The sequence below is a fragment of the Erythrolamprus reginae genome, chromosome 5, assembly GCF_031021105.1.
Source record: "Erythrolamprus reginae isolate rEryReg1 chromosome 5, rEryReg1.hap1, whole genome shotgun sequence".
NCBI classification, from domain to species: Eukaryota; Metazoa; Chordata; class Lepidosauria; order Squamata; family Dipsadidae; genus Erythrolamprus; species Erythrolamprus reginae.
The window spans coordinates 107556759-107574594 of NC_091954.1; the positions used below are offsets into that span (position 1 = coordinate 107556759).

The window sequence follows — 17836 nt, forward strand, 5'->3', positions numbered from 1 at the left end:
TTTTGCCTCTTCTCAAGAACCATTTTCCACTTACAAACCCGAGCCTCCGAAACTGTAACCGCAAAAGGCAGGGAGAAGCCTCCGTGCGGCCTCTCTAGGAATCTCCTGGGAGGAAACAGGGCCTCCACCCTCCCTGTGGTTTCCCCAATCGCATACATTATTTGCTTTTGCATTGATTCCTATGGGAAAAATGGCTTCTTCTTACAAACTTTTCTACTTAAGAACCTGGTCACGGAATGAATTAAGTCCATAAGTAGAGGTACCACTGTATATTCAATGCACATAGAATACTAGCAGAGCAGAGACAATGATTAGTAGATTCTTTCTTTCACAGACTCTCTTGCTAAAGGGAAAAAATATCTCTGACATCCTTGGTAGCAGGCAACATCTGGCTCTTTTGGGCAGTGGGGGAAATTGAAGATGCTCTTGAAGCAGTAGCATCCGGGGATCACATTACGATTTTATTGATGTGCTCTTTGTGGTTTGGAATTCGATTTAATTGCATTTGAACCTTAATACTGTAATGGTGTAAGCTGCTTAGAGTCATTATTTGACTGGGCCAGCGTATAAGTCTTAGTAATATTTTGTTTTAAATTTCAGTCATTTATTTTTTACGTATTTACTTACATTCTAAAATAGGTTGTATTTCTGCAGCTGTTCGCCCTTGTAGCGGGCATTTAATTGCTGAGTGTCAATGTTAACCAAAGTTTTTTTGCTTATATTGAGTTATACTTTTATGAATTCACCCATTTCTTATTTTATTTAATTTTTAAAAGAATATTTATCAAATGCAAAAGATCAGATCCACATAGGAGGCTCCAATTAAATTGATTTCTTGCTAATCATATTTATGCGCAGTAACCTTCTCAACTAACAATTAGCACCTGCTTAGATTTAGATAAGGGTCAACAGAATTCAAGGGAGGTTGGGTTTATTTCACTTATGACTATGTAGGGATTCTAGGTTGATTCCTCTTTTAATTCCTGTGGATGTGAAAATGAAGTTTTGCATGCTTGCCTGATGCTGACCCAGTTCCCAACAAGCTGTGGATTGGGGACCGGAGACCCCTGAGTTAAACTAATAAATTGTGCATAAAATTGTCCACTTTTGCATACTACCGTAGTATGAACTATATACCAAATATACATCAAAGAAGATGTATTGCACTGTTTTCTGATTAGGATAAAATATGTTTAAAAAATGAATACATTACAACAAAATATGAATTTGTTTACAGTATTCTATTTAATTACAGGTTTACAGTACTTCTCTGGTTTTGTGTCTATACATACAATTAGGTTCACAGTCGGACCTGAAATGTGACTGGTTACTTTTTTGTTCAATCAAATATTCCACTCTCAACAAAGGCATTTGTCTTATAATGGAGACATAATTACTACTGTAGTTTAGATGGCTCATTATCACATTGAGACATGATGGTATGCTGGTTAGAGTGCAGTACTGCAGGCTAGACACCATACTAACAAGCAGAGACATCACCCTGCCAACAAAAGTGTGTATAGTCAAGGCTACATTTTCCCCCAGTTGCAATGTATGGCTGTGAAAGTTGGACCATAAAAGGAAGGCTGAGCGCCAAAGAATTGAGGCCTTTGAACTATGGGGCTGGAGAAGATTCCTGTGAGACCCTTGGATTGCAAGGTGATCAAACCGGTCAGTCCTAGACCCTGGCTGCTCTTTAGAAGGCCAGATCTTGAAGATGGAAGTCAAATACTTTGGAGAAGAGCCTAATGCTGGGAACGATTGAGGGCAAATAAGGAGGGGACTGCAGAGAATGAGGTAGCTGGATGGAGTCATTGAAGCAGTTGGCATGAACTTAAATGGACTCAAGGGGATGGAGCAAAGACAGGGAGGTCTGGAGAAACATTGTTCATGGGGTCATGATGGGTCAGACACAACTTTACAACTAACAACAACAACTGCAGGCTACTTCTGATGACTGACCGTTGCCTGCAATTTGGCAGTTCAAATCTCACCAGGCTCAAGGTTGAAGTCATAGCCTTCCATCCTTCTGAGAGTGGGTAAAATGAGGATTGTTGGGGACAATACGCTAACTCTGTAAACCACTAAGAGGGGGCTGTAAAGTGGTATATAAGTCTAAGTGCTATTGCTATTGTGTTTTTTAGTCAACGTCCACCGTTGAGTGGAATATAAGTGGCCTATTGCAGGAGATGGTTTCTCGTTCCAATTGAACTAGTTCTTTAAAAGCCAAGAAATACCTCAACGGCAGCTTTAGCGCGTTCAAATTCCTCTTCCATGGAATGATTTCGGGACAGGAGTGGTCCTCCCCAGCATTGCTCTTTGGTTAACCGGCCCTGGAAGAACATCACAGTCAGAAAACAAGACAAACTGAAGAATGATATTCATTGAAAGAATCAGAATCAGTCAATGCTTAGGGCTAAGTTGAGGTTTGTATTCGGAATAAAGATACAGTTAGAGTCTCGGTTATCCGTCCTTCGATAATCCGACATTCTGGATTATCTGACGTCATGGCTGCTTGGGGGCATGGATATAGGCATTTCTGTGCCCCCCAGACACGCCCCCAAACATGACAGCCATGATGAGGAAGCCAGCTGGGAGGAGGGAAGCGAGTGAGCGAGAGAGCTTGGGAAGGAAGCGGGCGAGAGAGAGAGAGAGCCAGGGATGGAAGCGGGCAAGCAAGCGAGCGAGAGCCAGGGATGGAAGAGGGTGAGCGAGTAAGAGACAGGCAAGGAGGGAAGCGAGCTAGAGAGAGAGAGAGAGACGAAGAGGGAAGTGAGCTAGAGAGAGAGAGACGAGGAGGGAAGCAAGCCAGAGAGAAAGAGAGCCGGGGATGGAAGCGGGTGGGCAGGCCACATACAGTAGAGTCTGGATTATCCAACATTTTCGGCTAACTGACTATCAGCCCACCCATTTATGTCAGATAACTGAGACTCTACTGTATTTTCAAATCGATCTTATCTCCCAGTGAGTGCATCCATGCATTTTTCTTAGCAGCACTTGAATATATAAAAAAGCACTTCTTTATTCAAATTTACTATAGCTGGCCAACTTCCATGGACTCCTAACAGCTGTTTGTTATTCCTTCCTTGTGGTTTTTTAAAATTTTATTTTATGGATTAGTCTGACAGTTCCCCAATGGTTTCCTACTCAAATAGTAGCCAAGGTGACCCTACTCAGCTTTCGAGATAAGGCATGCATAAATAGAAGCAGCCATCTCGTCAATTTTGCACAATTGTGATATATGGACTAGGTACTGTGAAACTGTTATTTTACTCTCAATTACAGGTAGTCGGATTAACATATTAACACAGTTGGAAGGGATTTCGTAGGTTTTCTAGTCCAACAGCCATCCCCTCAACCAGGGGACCCTGCACTAGTGATGGTGAACCCTTTTTTGCTCGGGTGACAAAGGGCACGTGTGAGATAGCACACGTGCATGTGCCCCCACCCAGGGGTGGGCTGCTGCCTGGTTGGGTGATGGGAAAATGCAGTGGGGTAGCAAAAATGGAGTTCCACCCCTGATCACTGAATTTGCACTGAAAGTTGAAAGAAACTGCAGGGCATCCTGCATTAACCACACCCACAGTGTGGTAGTAAAAATTTTGGTAGCCCTTCACTGCCCTCATCCATAATGCAATGCCCTCCCCGCAAATTTGCGCACAATCCACTACCCCGCTGTCCCCTCCTTGATCATGCATGCAGGCCTCACTGAAGCCTCCAGACCTCCGGTGGGCCCGTTGACCCATTTTTTGTCCTTCCCATTTCTGAACTTCTGGTAGGCTGTTGGGTCTGTTTTTATTTATTTATTTATTGGATTTGGAGTCTCTGAGGACTCGGGGCGGCTTACAACATATAAAGACAAGAATTACAACAGGTAAATCCAATTAAATTAAAAACTAAGCAAACAGTATAAAATCCCCAGCTGTGTTAAAAAACAGTCATACCCATTCAAACAGCAGCCATACAAACATTTGTCGGCCAGCGGGCTGAGGTCTAATTGCCCCAAGCCTGGCCATTAGACCACGCTATAAGTGAGTCTTAAGACTCTTACGGAGGACGAGGAGGGGAGCTGATTCCAGAGGTTTGCCCCCCCGAAAGAGAAGGCTCTTTCCCTAGGCCCCTTCAAGTGACATTGTCTAGTTGATGGGACCTGGAGAAGGTCAACTCTGTAGGACCTAACCGGTTGCTGGGACTCATGTAACAAGAGGCAGTCCCACAAGTAATCTGGCCCAATGCCGTGTAGGGCTTTATAGGTCATTACCAATACAATCGGCAGCCAATGCAGTCCGCGGAGGGTTGGAGAAACATGGGCATATCTAGGGAGGCCCATGACTGCTTGTGTGGCTGCATTCTGCATGATTTGTAACTTTCCGAACACTCTTCAAAGGTAGCCCCATGTATTTTCACTAGCAACTGAGATGGGCTCCCTTTGTTCCTTTCCTTTACTCAACTCAGGCTCTGAAGATAGATGTGTCTCCACCTGGGGGAGGATGGAAAGCCCCATCTCTGCTTCTGTCTTTGATTCTGTTTCCTTATAAGAGCCTTCCAAGGCTCCGAAACTGGCCCAGGTTCTCCCTCCATCTCCACCTCCTCCTCATCTGTCTATGCTGGCAGCCGATGGGCCACACCAAATGCAAAGTAACTGTACCCTATGGAACTAGACTTAACAATCCTAGGTTTAGAAAGCTTAGAACTACGTCGCCTTAAACACGACCTAAGCATAGCCCATAAAATCATCTCCTACAACGTCCTTCCTATCAACGACTACTTCAGTTTCAACCACAACAACACACGAGCACACAACAGATGCAAACTTAATGTAAACTGTTCTAAACCCAACTGCAGGAAATACGACTTTAGTAACTGAGTGCATGGAACTCACTACCAGACTCTGTAGTATCATCACCAAAGCTTTATCCTTTGACTATCCACTCTTGACCTCTCCTGATTCCTAAGAGGTCAGTAAGGGATGTGCAAAAGTGCACAAGAGTGCCTTCTGTCCCCTGTCCTAATGTTTCTCTTTTACTAGTATCACATACATAAATATTGTTATATCTTTGTATACCACCAATACATACATGATAAAATAAATAAATAAATAAAATAAATGTTAATTAGCAAGTGTACTGTATGTATGTTTTTATATATTGGGGTTTCTTGTTTTTTAGACTTTTAAAATGTATTATTGTTATTTTAGATTCTAACTATTAGATTTGTCATTATATATTGTTTTTATCATTGCTGTAAGTCGCCCCGAGTCTATGGAGAGGGGCGGCATACAACTCTAATAAATAATAATAATGATAAGTTACAAAACCAAGTCATGTGCCCCTCACTGCCCCTCCCTCACAAATACTTGGGGGGGGAAACGTTATTTTGAATAGAGTAGAAAGTACTTTGCTATATGAAATCTGGAATCATGGCCGCCTGCCAAAAATATTGGTGGCCGAGGGCCAAGCTTTGTCTCATTGTTAATTTCCATCAGTCTTCACTTTGTTTGAAGGGAAACCACTGCTTGATCATAGCTCAGTACCTTTATCAACAGCAGCGAAGCCCGTTTCAAACATTTTCTCATCAATCTCAGCTTCTAAGCCCCCACTGTTTTCATTTTCCAATTTGACCAGGCAGTAGCGATTTGTCGATACCTGCTATTCCTAGCTTTTTCCTTTGTCCCTGCTCTTTCGTTGGATCCCTTCCATGGGAACAAGTACAATGGAGGTTCATAAGCCCTTTGTTCATTTAAAATAAAACCCCTTTTCTAAACTCATGGACAAGGTGAAAAGAAATTTCAACTTTCAAGGCAGGGATAAGCCACGGAGTGACCTAAAAAGGTTGGCTTTGCAAAACCCGTGATCTCAATACTTCTCGAAGGTCAAACTCATTAACCAGATGTCTTTCCAACAAAAGCTACACATGCTTACATGGTTTTACTTTGGAGCATTGCTATTCTGGCGGTTACACAGTTGTAAAGAGTTGCCAGAGGGCATAAAACACTGAACTAGGTGTTGGTTGTTCCATCCCACCCCTTTGGTACAATGAAAAGGTTCTGGTGACCTTAGGCTGAGCATTACTGAATGTAGAATAGAATAGAACAGAACAGAACAAAATAGAATAAACTTTTATTGCCCAAGTGTGATTGGACACACAAGAAATTTGTCTTGGTGCAGATGCTCTCAGCGTACATAAAAGAAAAAGATACATTTGTCAAGAATCATGTGGTACAACACTTAATGATTGTCATAGGGGTCAAATAAGCAATGAAGAAACAATCAATATTAATAAAAATCTTAGGATACAAGCAACAAGTGACAGTCATACAGTCCTAAGTGGGAGGAAAAGGATGACAGGAATGATGAGGAAAAAAAACCTAGTAGAAATAGAAGTGCAGATTTAGTAAAAAGTCTGACAGCATTGAGGGAATTATTTGTTTAGTAGAGTGATGGCCTTCGGGAAAAAAAACTGTTCTTGTGTCTAGTTGTCTTGGTGTGCAGTGCTCTGTAGCGATGATTTGAGGAAAGGAGTTGAAACAGTTTGTGTACAGGATGCGAGGGGTCAATAAATATTTTCCCTGCCCTCTTTTTGGCTCATGCAGTATACAGGTCCTCAATGGAAGGCAGGTTGGAGCAGGCTGGGGGATTCTGGGAATTGAAGTCCCTACATCTTGCATTTGCCAAGGCTGAAAAAGCCCCGGGCTAGAGCCTGCTGCCTCAATTCTCAGCTGATTTGGATGACATTAGAAGTGATATATATAGTGTATATATGTAGTGCAATAGGTGCACAGGAGCATCAGCAGGTATGTAAGGTAAGGCCATAGTGGCTCATTATGTATAATATATAATATATATAATATATATAAACCTTAATCTCAGGAGAAGGTTATCTGGAACACAGATGGTTTGTCTGCTGCTGCTGCTAAGCATATAATGACTAGAAATGACCTCTATCAGTATGTATGTATGTATGTATGTATGTATGTATGTATGTATGTATGTATCTATGCATGCATATATGTATGTATGCATGCATGCATGCATATACGTATGCATGTACAGTAATACCTCGTCTTACGAACTTAATTGGTTCCAGAAGGTGGTTCGTAAGGCAAAAAGTTTGTAAGATGAAACAATGTTTCCCATAGGAAACAATGTAAAAATGATTAATGCGTGCAAGGGGGAAAAAATTGCAAAATGGCGCTCTGCTGGGCGCCGCTGTCCAGCTGTAACTTTTCTGGTTCAGGAGGCCACCGAGCAGCGCCCCCGCCTTCTGAAACAGCCTTCTGTCACCTTCTGAAACAGCCAGGGGGCTTCTCGGTGTTCTCCCAAACTCCGAGCCCGGAGGTTCGGCAAAAGTTCGGGTTCGGGTTCTGGAGGCCGCCGAGAAGCGCCCGGCTGTTTCAGAAGGTTACAGCCGGGCACCGCCACCCAGCAGAGTGCCGTTTTTGCAATCGGCAGCGGCTTTTTTGGCCGATCTGGAGGCTGAAACGGAGGTGGGGAATCCCAATAGGGAATTCCATGGGCAGAGCTTTGATGTCACGAAGAGGCCACGTTTCGGCCGAATAAACCTATCCAGGTTTCTTCTACCCAGTTCTACTCAATATCTAACTCATGCTCAAACTGCTCTAGCCACCACCATCAACAGCAAACAACCAACAACAACCAACAATGACCAACAAGGAAATGGTGAAGTTGATCTGCATATTATAATGCTCTGGTCCAATCGCATTGCAGTTCATACCCAATGACTCCTCATTAGCATATATTACATTCTACATTACCTTATATGGCAATACATTTCAACTTTTACCTTATATGGTACTACAGTGAAATATCAACCAGAATTGCAATTCCTAATAACTCGCTATGGCCAACTTGAAATAGCCAACTCATTACGGCCAACTCGTCATGAGAAAATTCACTGTGGGGCAATTTTAATAATTCTATTTAATTATGTAAAATAAATTAAAATTATTTTAATTTTTGCCGTTCACATTTCATTCTGTCTCTCCTTTTGCATCCGTTCTTTAATTACTCTATTCTACCAATAACGTAACTCTTGTCCTGTGATGTGGCGAGTTAGCCGCAGTAAGTTGGTTGTGGTGAGTTAGCCATGGTTGAGGGCTTTTTTTAATTCAATTTTTTTTATTTTTTTTATTTATTGATTGATTGGATTTGTATACCGCCCCTCTCCGGAGACTCGGGGCGGCTAACAGCAATAATAAGACAGCCTACAATAATAATCCAATACTAAAAACGATTAAAAACCCATTAATATAAAAACCAAACATACATACTAACATACCATACATGAAATTGTAAAGGCCTAGGGGGAAAGAGTATCTCAATTCCCCCATGCCTGGCGGCAGAGGTGGGTTTTAAGTAGTTTACGAAAGGCAAGGAGGGTGGGGGCAATTCTAATCTCTGGGGGGAGTTGGTTCCAGAGGGCCGGGGCCGCTACAGAGAAGGCTCTTCCCCTGGGTCCCACCAAGCAGCATTGTTTAGTTGACGGGACCCAGAGAAGACCCACTCTGTGGGACCTAACTTGTCGCTGGGATTCGTGCAGCAGAAGGCTGCCTGAGATAATCTGGTCCGGTGCCATGAAGGGCTTTATAGGTCATAACCAACACTTTGAATTGTGACCGGAAACTGATCGGCAACCAATGCAGACTGCGGAGTGTTGGTGTAACATGGGCATATTTGGGAAAGCCCATGATTGCTCTCGCAGCTGCATTCTGCATGATCTGAAGTTTCCGAACACTTTTCAAAGGTAGCCCCATGTGGAGAGCATTACAGTAGTCGAGCCTCGAGGTGATGAGGGCATGAGTGACTGTGAGCAGTGACTCCCGGTCCAAATAGAGCCGTAACTGGTGCACCAGGCGAACCTGGGCAAACGTCCCCCTCGCCACAGCTGAAAGATGTTTCTCTAATGTGAGTTGTGGGTCGAGGAGGATGCCCAAGTTGCGAACCCTCTCTGAGGGGGTCAATGATTCTCCCCCCCAGGGTGGCTTACAACATGTTAGCAATAGCACTTTTTTTTAAACAGAGCCAGCATATTGCTCCCACAGTCCGGGTCCTCATTTCACCCACCTTGGAAGGATGGAAAGCTGAATCAACCTTGAGCCGGTGATGAGATTTGAACCGCTGACCTGCAGATCTAGCAGTCAGCTTTAGTGGCCTGCAGTACTGCACTCTACCCACTGTGCCACCTCGGCTCATTTTGACCATGTTGTGTTGGCTATGATGAATTGTTCATGGCGAATTGTCATAGACCCAAGGAATTTAAACTCAAAAGGTTTCTATTGCTATTTATCCAGATTATGACGCCTATGCATAGAGATTACAATTTAACATAAACGGTATAATTTGCCTTCCATAACATGCAAATTACACAACATAAGAAAAGAAGCAACTTTGCAATGGGGCTAACTTAGCCATTGCAACAATTCACTGAGCAACTGTGGCAAGAAATTTTGTAAAATGGAGCTCACTTCAAAACTGCCTCCTTTAGCAGCAGAAATTTTGGGCTCAATTGTGGTTGTTAAGTCGCTGTGAGTTGTACCTGTAGACCTTGGACTGCTTTTATAAGTGTATCATTAAAATATTACATTGAAGGTCAAATACAGTATTATTAACATTTTTAATAGCATTCGTAATGATGCAGCTATCAGGATTAATAGTCTTGATTTGCAAAATATGAGTGGTGTTGTGCTTAGCTCTGGCCCAGCTCCTGCCCCAAGGACTGTGGATGTGGGGGAGACATCCACATGCTGCAGGCCTGTTTTGCTCCCGGTGGAATCTTCTGATGAAGGCTCCTCTGACCAAGAAGACAAGAGTGAAAGGGAGGAGGAGAGTGTGGCAGACAGCTCAGAAGGGGATCAATTATCTAGCTCCTCCTTGGATTCAGAACAAGAGTTAATGATATAGCCACGCATGCGGAGAGTGATGCATAGGCAACAACAACTGAGAGATTATTATCAAAGAAAATGAGGCCACCTGTGGTTGGGTGGGGCTGTGGTGATTAGTGAGGCTGCTATAAATAGCAGCCTGTGGGTTTGGCCATTGTGGAGGATTATCTGATCGTTGTGTTTCGTGACTGCTTTACTGACTTTGACTTTTTGTGTGCTGATTTTCCCCCGCTTTGAAACTAAACCAGAGCAAAGTGTGTTTCACTTTGTGAAAGAAGAAGGACTGTGAATTGCCTCACAGCTGCAAGATAAGTATATCACAGAACTGATAAGGGACTTGTACAAATTACCAGTTTGTTTGGAGACAAGTGCTCTTTGCTATACCAAAAGAGGGCTTAGTTTAAGTGACTTTTCATTATAAAAAACATTGTTTTGAATTTTCAAACGTGTGTGTGTCTGAAATTTGTACCTGTGAATTTTTGGGAGAAGTTTACCAGAGAGCCCGACAGAACAGAGTATTATCTGGAATATACAATATTGGCCTGCTTCAAACCATGACTAGTTGAAATAAATGCGCCCCCCTCTTACCTTTGATGCCGGAGCTAATTCTAAATCCGTGGTTGAAATAGGTTCTAATGTGGTTTTACTGGTAGCAAGTTCAGGCTGGGACCTGTTTTCTGCCAACCTACAAAAGAACAAAATTTTATTTATTTTTATTTATTTATTTTGTCCAATACACAATGAGGGTTTTAGTGGGTATATACAGTATATCTATATACACATAGTAAAATACATGATGACAGTTATAGAGGAGATACTCATAGTAAAAATATATTTAAGAGATAATAGAAAAGAAGATATAGTAATAGAACATATCAATGAAAGAACAGAAGAGATATAGGAATAGAAGAAAGGTATAGGAGATATAGGAGAGCAATAGGACAGGGGACGGAAGGCACTCTAGTGCACTTGTACTCGCCGCTTACTGACCTCTTAGGAATCTGGATAAGTCAATTGTAGATAATCTAAGGGTAAAGTGTTGGGGGTTTGGGGATGACACTATGGAGTGTGGTAATGAGTTCCACAGACTGCAACACCAACATAGCTGGCCTCGATTACGTCACTTCCTAACCATGGTTCTAAGCCTCTCGCAGTAAACAAAAATCAGGGTCAAAAAATGAATAACAGAAATACCAAGACAGGCCCCAAGTTCTCAGCATTCAGCTGATGAAGATTTGAGTGAGGGTAGAGAAGAGGACTGTATCTTTCCCCCTCGTTTATGTATGTTGTAAAGAGAAGTGGACTACAAACCTGGAGAGGTGCGAATGTGGAAAGTAACAGTATTCTGATTTCTATCTTGATTAGTGAATTGGCCATTTGCTAAAAATCTCCCCCCAGCTATCTGTCAATCTTCTCTGTCCATCCATCCATCCATTATCTTCTAGCTATCATTTATCTCTTATCTATAATCTACGTGAGAAAATATTATTTATTGAAAGTGTAGTAGATGCTTGGGAAAAACTTCAAGCAGACTAGTTGGTAAATCCACAGTAACTGAATTTAAACATGCCTGGGATAAACATATATCCATCCTAACATAAAATACAGGAAATAGTATAAGGGCAGACTAGATGGACCATGAGGTCTTTTTCTGCCATCAATCTTCTATGTTTCTATGTTTCTATCGCCTATTTATCATCTCATATCATCTATCTATCCATCCATCCATCCATCCATCCATCCATCCATCCATCCATCCATCCATCCATCCATCCATCCATCCATCCATCCATCTATCTATCTATCTATCTATCTATCTATCTATCTATCTATCTATCTATCTACAGTATCTATCTATCTATCTATCTATCTATCTATCTATCTATCTATCTATCTATCTATCTATCTATCTATCTATAGTATCTATCTATCTATCTATCTATATCTATCTATCTATCTATCTATCTATATCTATCTATCTATCATCTATCTATCTATCTATCTATCATCTATCTATCTATCATCTATCTATCTATCATCTATCTATCTATCTATCTATCTATCTATCTATCTATCTATCTATCTATCTATCTATCTAATCTTTCATCCTTCCATCATCCTTCCATCCATCCCTCCAATTTTGGAACCACTTAACTCTATTGATTCTGAAAAGCTCCACTATTAAAGGTGACTGAATACAAGCAATTGTAAAAAATGACCCAAAAGTTGGAAGAGATCTTGGAAGTCTTCTAGTCCAACTTCTTGCTCAAGTAGGAAACCCTACATCAGTGATGGCGAATCTTTTTTTCCTCGGGTGTTGAAAGTGTGTATGTGTGTGTGTGCGCATATGTGTCGTCCATGCACAAGTGACCACACCCATAATTCAATGCCTTGGGGTAGTGAAAATGGCCTCCCCTGCCCTCCCTGGAGGCCCTCTGGAGTCCTGAAACAGCCCATTTTCCAACTTCCAGTGACTGGTGAGAAGCTTCTCTGGAGCCTGGGGAGGTCAAAAACGCCCTCATCAACCTCCCCAGAGACTCTCCAGAAGCCATAAATACTTTCTCAGAGCCTCCAGGAGAGATGAAAATCAACTGGCTGGAACACACATGCACATTGGAGCTGAGTTAGAGTAACGGCTGCCGATCGGTTTCCGGTCACAATTCAAAGTGTTGGTAATGACCTTTAAAGCCCTTCATGGCATTGGACCAGAATACCTCCAGAATCGCCTTCTACCGCATGAATCCCAGCGTCCGATAAGGTCCCACAGAGTTGGCCTTCTCTGGGTCCCGTCGACCAAACAATGTTGTTTGGAGGGCCCCAGGGGAAAAGCCTTCTCTGTGGCGGCCCCGGCCCTCTGGAATCAACTCCCCCCGGAGATTAGAACATCCCCCACCCTCCTTGTCTTTCGCAAGTTACTCAAGACCCACCTATATCGCCAGGCATGGGGAAACTAAGACATCTCCCCCAGGCTTTCTTATATTTTATGTTTGGTATGTATGTGTTGTATGGTTTTTTAACAGTTGGGTTTTTTATATAATTCTTATTATTAGATTTGTTCCATTGTTTATACTGTTTTTTATTGTTGTTGTGAGCCGCCCTGAGTCTTCGGAGAGGGGTGGCATAAAAATGTAATAAAATAAATAAACAAATATGGCTCTATGTGCCACCTGTGGCACCTGTGGCATAGGTTCTGTTAGTATGTCTAGGTATTAAACCTTCAACACACATTAAAACAGAGTTTATGTAGGAATGTGGGCTAGTCAGACAATGAATCAGACTTAGTATCAATATATATAACAATATTATTATTTACAGGTGGCAAAATAAGCAATACACATATAATACTACTAATAGTTTACAAACCACGCACACAGCAACAATATAGCACACAGCAAATATATCTCTAACAAATAACTCCCCCCAAGAGGAACGGTGTTGGCTCCCCCTTATGGCCAACCAGCAAATATTTCTTAAAGGTGCAGTCTTTACATTGTACAAACCGACATTGTTAGCTTCTGTATGGCAACACCCAACCAGGTTCTGTACAGTATACTAACAGGTTCACCATCACTGACCTACACTATTTCACACAAATGGTTGTCCAGTCTCTTCTTAAAAGCCTCCAGCAATGGAGCACCTACAACTTCTGAAGGGAAGCCGTTCCACTGGTTGTTCTCACTGTTAGGATGGTACAGGAAGAGGTAGGATAAGGTTGATCTCACTCAATGCCAGGTTTGATAAAATTAAAACTTCAAATTACCACAGAAATTCTTTTGGTGGAGCTTTAGAAGAGGACGATTTTCTCTCAGAACCTGAAGAACCTTTGCTGGCTCTTTCTCCACGTCGCTTGACTTCATGCCATTTTTCTAGTTGACCTGGATTAAGGTAAAAGAAAATGAATTTTCAGAAGAAAAGCAAATACAGTGTTCCCTTGATTTTCGAGGGTTTAAACTTCGTGAATGGCCTATACCATGGTTTTTCAAAAAAACCCTTCATGGCACTGGACCAGAATATCTCCGAGACCGCCTGCTGTCGCACGAATTCCAGCGACTGATTAGGTCCCACAGAGTGGGCCTTCTCCGGGTCCCGTCAACTAAACAATGTCGGTTGGCGAGCCCCAGAGGAATAGCCTTCTTTGTGGCGGCCCCGGCCCTCTGGAACCAACTCCCCCCCGGATATTAGAACTGCCCCTACTCTCCTTGCCTTTCGTAAGCTCCTTAAGACCCACCTTTGTCGTCAGGCATGGGGGAACTGAGACATCTCCCCCGGGCATTTACAATTTATGAATGGTATGTCTGTATGTATGTTTGTTTAGAAAATGGGGTTTTTAAAATATTTTTAAATAGTAATTTAGATTTGTTGTAAATTGTTTTCACTTTGTTGTGAGCCACCCCGAGTCTGCGGAGAGGGGCGGCATACAAATCTAAATAATAAATAAATTAATTAATAAATAAATTAATTAATTAAAAAAATACTTCGCATTTTTTTTTCTATACCACAGTTTTTCCTGCCTGATGACATCATACGTCATCGCCAAACTAATAATTTTTGCAAATAAATAACCAAAAAAAATAATTATTGTTAATAAATAATTATGTTTGTAAATATCAGGATCACTAAATGTCTTATTCAATGGTGAGTACCAGTAATAATGGTGAGTAAATGGTTGTTAAGGGAATGGGAAATGGTAATTTAGGGGTTTAAAGTGTTAAGGAATGGCTTGTGATACTGTTAATAGCCAAAAATGGTGTTTTTACTTCCGCATCTCTACTTCACGGAAATTCAACTTTCGCGGGCGATCTCAGAACACATCCCTCGCGAAAATCGAGGGAACACTGTACATCAAGACTCTCTTCAGCTCAGCTAGGCACCTTGTGGTTTTCTTAGCAAAAGCAATACAGGAATGGCTACAGCTAGTCCTCGCCCTGCAACAATTTGTTTAGTGACTGTTCAAAGTTACAGTGGCACTGGAAAAAAAATGACTTATGACTGTGCACTCAGGTAGAGCCTGTCAAATTTTTCGACACTCAGTTTCTGAACATTAGGGTTGCTCAAAAGTTGAGACATTCCTTGGGGATTGTAAGGATATTTTGGTTACTTTAATATAAAGTAACGGCTGGTTGCCCATTGGTTTCCAGACACAATTCAAAGGGGAAGAGCTACATACCCAAATCCAATGATTTCTCTGGACCCTTAAGCGGTTGGATCTTCCGTTCGGTGTCCACATAGATAAGATCTGGTTTGTCAGTCTTCCTCCTGTGGGTCGATCCTTTCAAGCTCTCCCCTCTTGAGGAATTATCCCGCTTCTTCACTTTGCTTTGGGTTTGGGAAACAGGTTCACTGAGATCAAGGAGATCCAGACCTGTTGACAGAACTAACACGGAACCGTTGTGAGGGGAAAAATGTTGTTTTAATACATTCGCAATGCTTTGTAACTCCAATGTTATTTTTTAAAAAAACACTGAATTTCCATTAGCTTTGTTAAGGTGGAATTCAAGCTAATTCAAGATAGATAGATAGATAGATAGATAGATAGATAGATAGATAGATAGATAGATAGATAGATAGATAGCCTGGCAGGCAGGCAGGCAGGCAGGCAGGCAACAGATACAGTATGATAGATACTGTAGATAAGAGATAGATAGATAGATACAGTACAATAGATAGATAAGACAGATAGATAGATAGATAGATAGACAGACAGACAAATAGACGGATAGATAGACAGACAGATAGACAGATAGATAGATACAAAATGATAGATACTGTAGATAAGAGATAGATAGACAGATAGACAGATAGACAGATAGACAGATAGACAGACAGACAGACAGACAGACAGACAGACAGATAGATAGATAGATAGAGAGAGAGAGATAGATAGATACAATATGATAGATACTGTAGATAAGAGATAGATAGACAGACAGACAGACAGACAGACCTACAGGCAGAGATACAGACAGACAGACAGACAGACAGACAGACAGACAAGAGAGATGAAAATTTAAAATTGAGACTTTATTTCAATAATATTTAAATTTAATACAAATGGGATGATTATGTATGTGTGTATGTGTGTGTGTGTGTATCAGAGGTGGGTTCCTATCAGTTTTGACCCGTTCTATAGAACCATTAGTAACTTAGTGGCCTGCATTGGAAGCAAAAAAAATACAGAAATTTGGTGAAATCTCACACGTGCAAGCGTCCTCACATGAAATTTTGTTTCCTGCACATGCTCAGAAGCCGAATATCGTGTATGCGCATGCGTGCACACATCGGGGATGCGTAGGTGTATGCGCATCTCCATTTTTCCGATCAGGACTGAGTACCGGATAGTCCATGCAGTAGCTCACTACTGGCATAGTCATAAGGGTTTTTTTTAGTACTGTGCAACGCCTGCTTGCTTTCCTGCATCATCATCATCATCATCATCATCATCATCATCATCATCATCATCATCAACAATATAACACACAAAAGAGATCACTATGCTGGATTTCGTATTTCATCAGCAGTCGGGTGCTTCCCAAGCACCTAGAACTGCCTAACGTAGTGGTGAATTATGCCTGCCGACCCCAGTAAAGTGGCCTTTTGCAGTTGACAGATGGAGATTTTTATTAATATTGATTGTTTCTTCATTGGTTTTTTGACCCCTATGGCAATCATTAAGTGTTTTACCTCATGATTCTTGACAAATGTATCTTTTTCTTTTATGTACACTGAGAGCCTATGCACCAAGACAAATTCCTTGTGTGTCCAATCACATTTGGCCAATAAAGAATTCTATTCTATTCTATTCTATTCCATTCCATTCCATATTATTATTATTATTATTATTATTAATAATAATAATAATAATAATAATAATAATAATAATATGGAATGGAATTGAATAGAATAGAAAATTATTCTTTATTGGCCAAGTGTGATTGGACACACAAGGATGCTCTCAGCGTACATAAAAGAAAAAGATACATTTGTCAAAAATCATGAGGTAAAACACTTAATGATTGTCATAGAGGTCAAATAAGCAACGAAGAAACAATCAATATTAATAAAAATCTCCACCTATCAGATTTATTGAAGAGGTTACTTGAATTACCTGAAGAAAAGAAAAATAATAATTAAAAGAAGAATGGCTGATTTGATTTTTATTATAATCAGCCATTCTTCTTTTAATTATTATTTTTCTTTTCTTCAGGTAATTCAAGTAACCTCTTCAATAAATCTGATACCATAGTATGGTTGTCCTAAAATAATTTATTTAGGTGGTTTGCTACTATCTCCTCCTGTGATTTCCCAGTATGGCCACACAAAAAAAGCCAAAAAAACCTGGAAATTTTCCTATGAAAATACCAACCAGGTAATTCTCTTAGCTTCTAAGGGTGATACCTCAGCCTCATACTGTCACTCGCTGAGGTTCTTTGAGAGGGCTGGCCAAATGAAATTTCTTGCTTTAGCCCTAACCCCAATACGTCAAGACAATAGAAGCACTGAGGGTGACCATCCATGTGATTTCAGCCCTGAGTCCTTAATTATCAATAATTTTCCTCACATTTATTCAGCTAGTGATTTCATACCATTTCAGCAGGGAGTTAAATTAATGTAGAAACATGACAAAATGGCTGCACAAAACAGTCCCTCATTGAGGAGATTGAAGGATTCAATAAAAGCACACTGATAAGATTCCAAATGAAAAACTGAACCTTCCATCCTTCCACCTCTCACAATACTAGACAACACAGTATCAACAGTAGAGACCTTCAAATTTCTAGGTTCTATCAAATCTCAAGACCTAAAATGGTCACCTAACATCAATAACATCATCAAAAAAGCACAATGAAGAATGTTCTTACTGCGCCAGCTCAGGAAGCACAAACTGCCCAAGAAGCTGCTGATACAGTTCTACAGAGGAATCATTGAGTCTGTCAT

The 17836-nt window shown here is 41.2% G+C and overlaps 1 protein-coding gene across 2 annotated transcripts in view; it reads right to left on the bottom strand.

The window, feature by feature from the left end:
- The window catches only part of PEX5L (peroxisomal biogenesis factor 5 like), a 54301-nt gene that overhangs the window by 15977 nt on the left and 20488 nt on the right, over positions 1-17836 (bottom strand). Inside the window, exons 3-6 of one of the 2 annotated variants that reach the window (XM_070754149.1) lie at positions 15069-15275; positions 13662-13776; positions 10490-10586; positions 2238-2333 (exon numbers count right to left, since the gene is read on the bottom strand). In XM_070754149.1, coding sequence (XP_070610250.1) covers positions 2238-2333; positions 10490-10586; positions 13662-13776; positions 15069-15275 — 515 coding nt within the window. The remainder of the gene's footprint in view (positions 1-2237; positions 2334-10489; positions 10587-13661; positions 13777-15068; positions 15276-17836) is intronic. The other variant, XM_070754150.1, reaches the window with a different exon arrangement.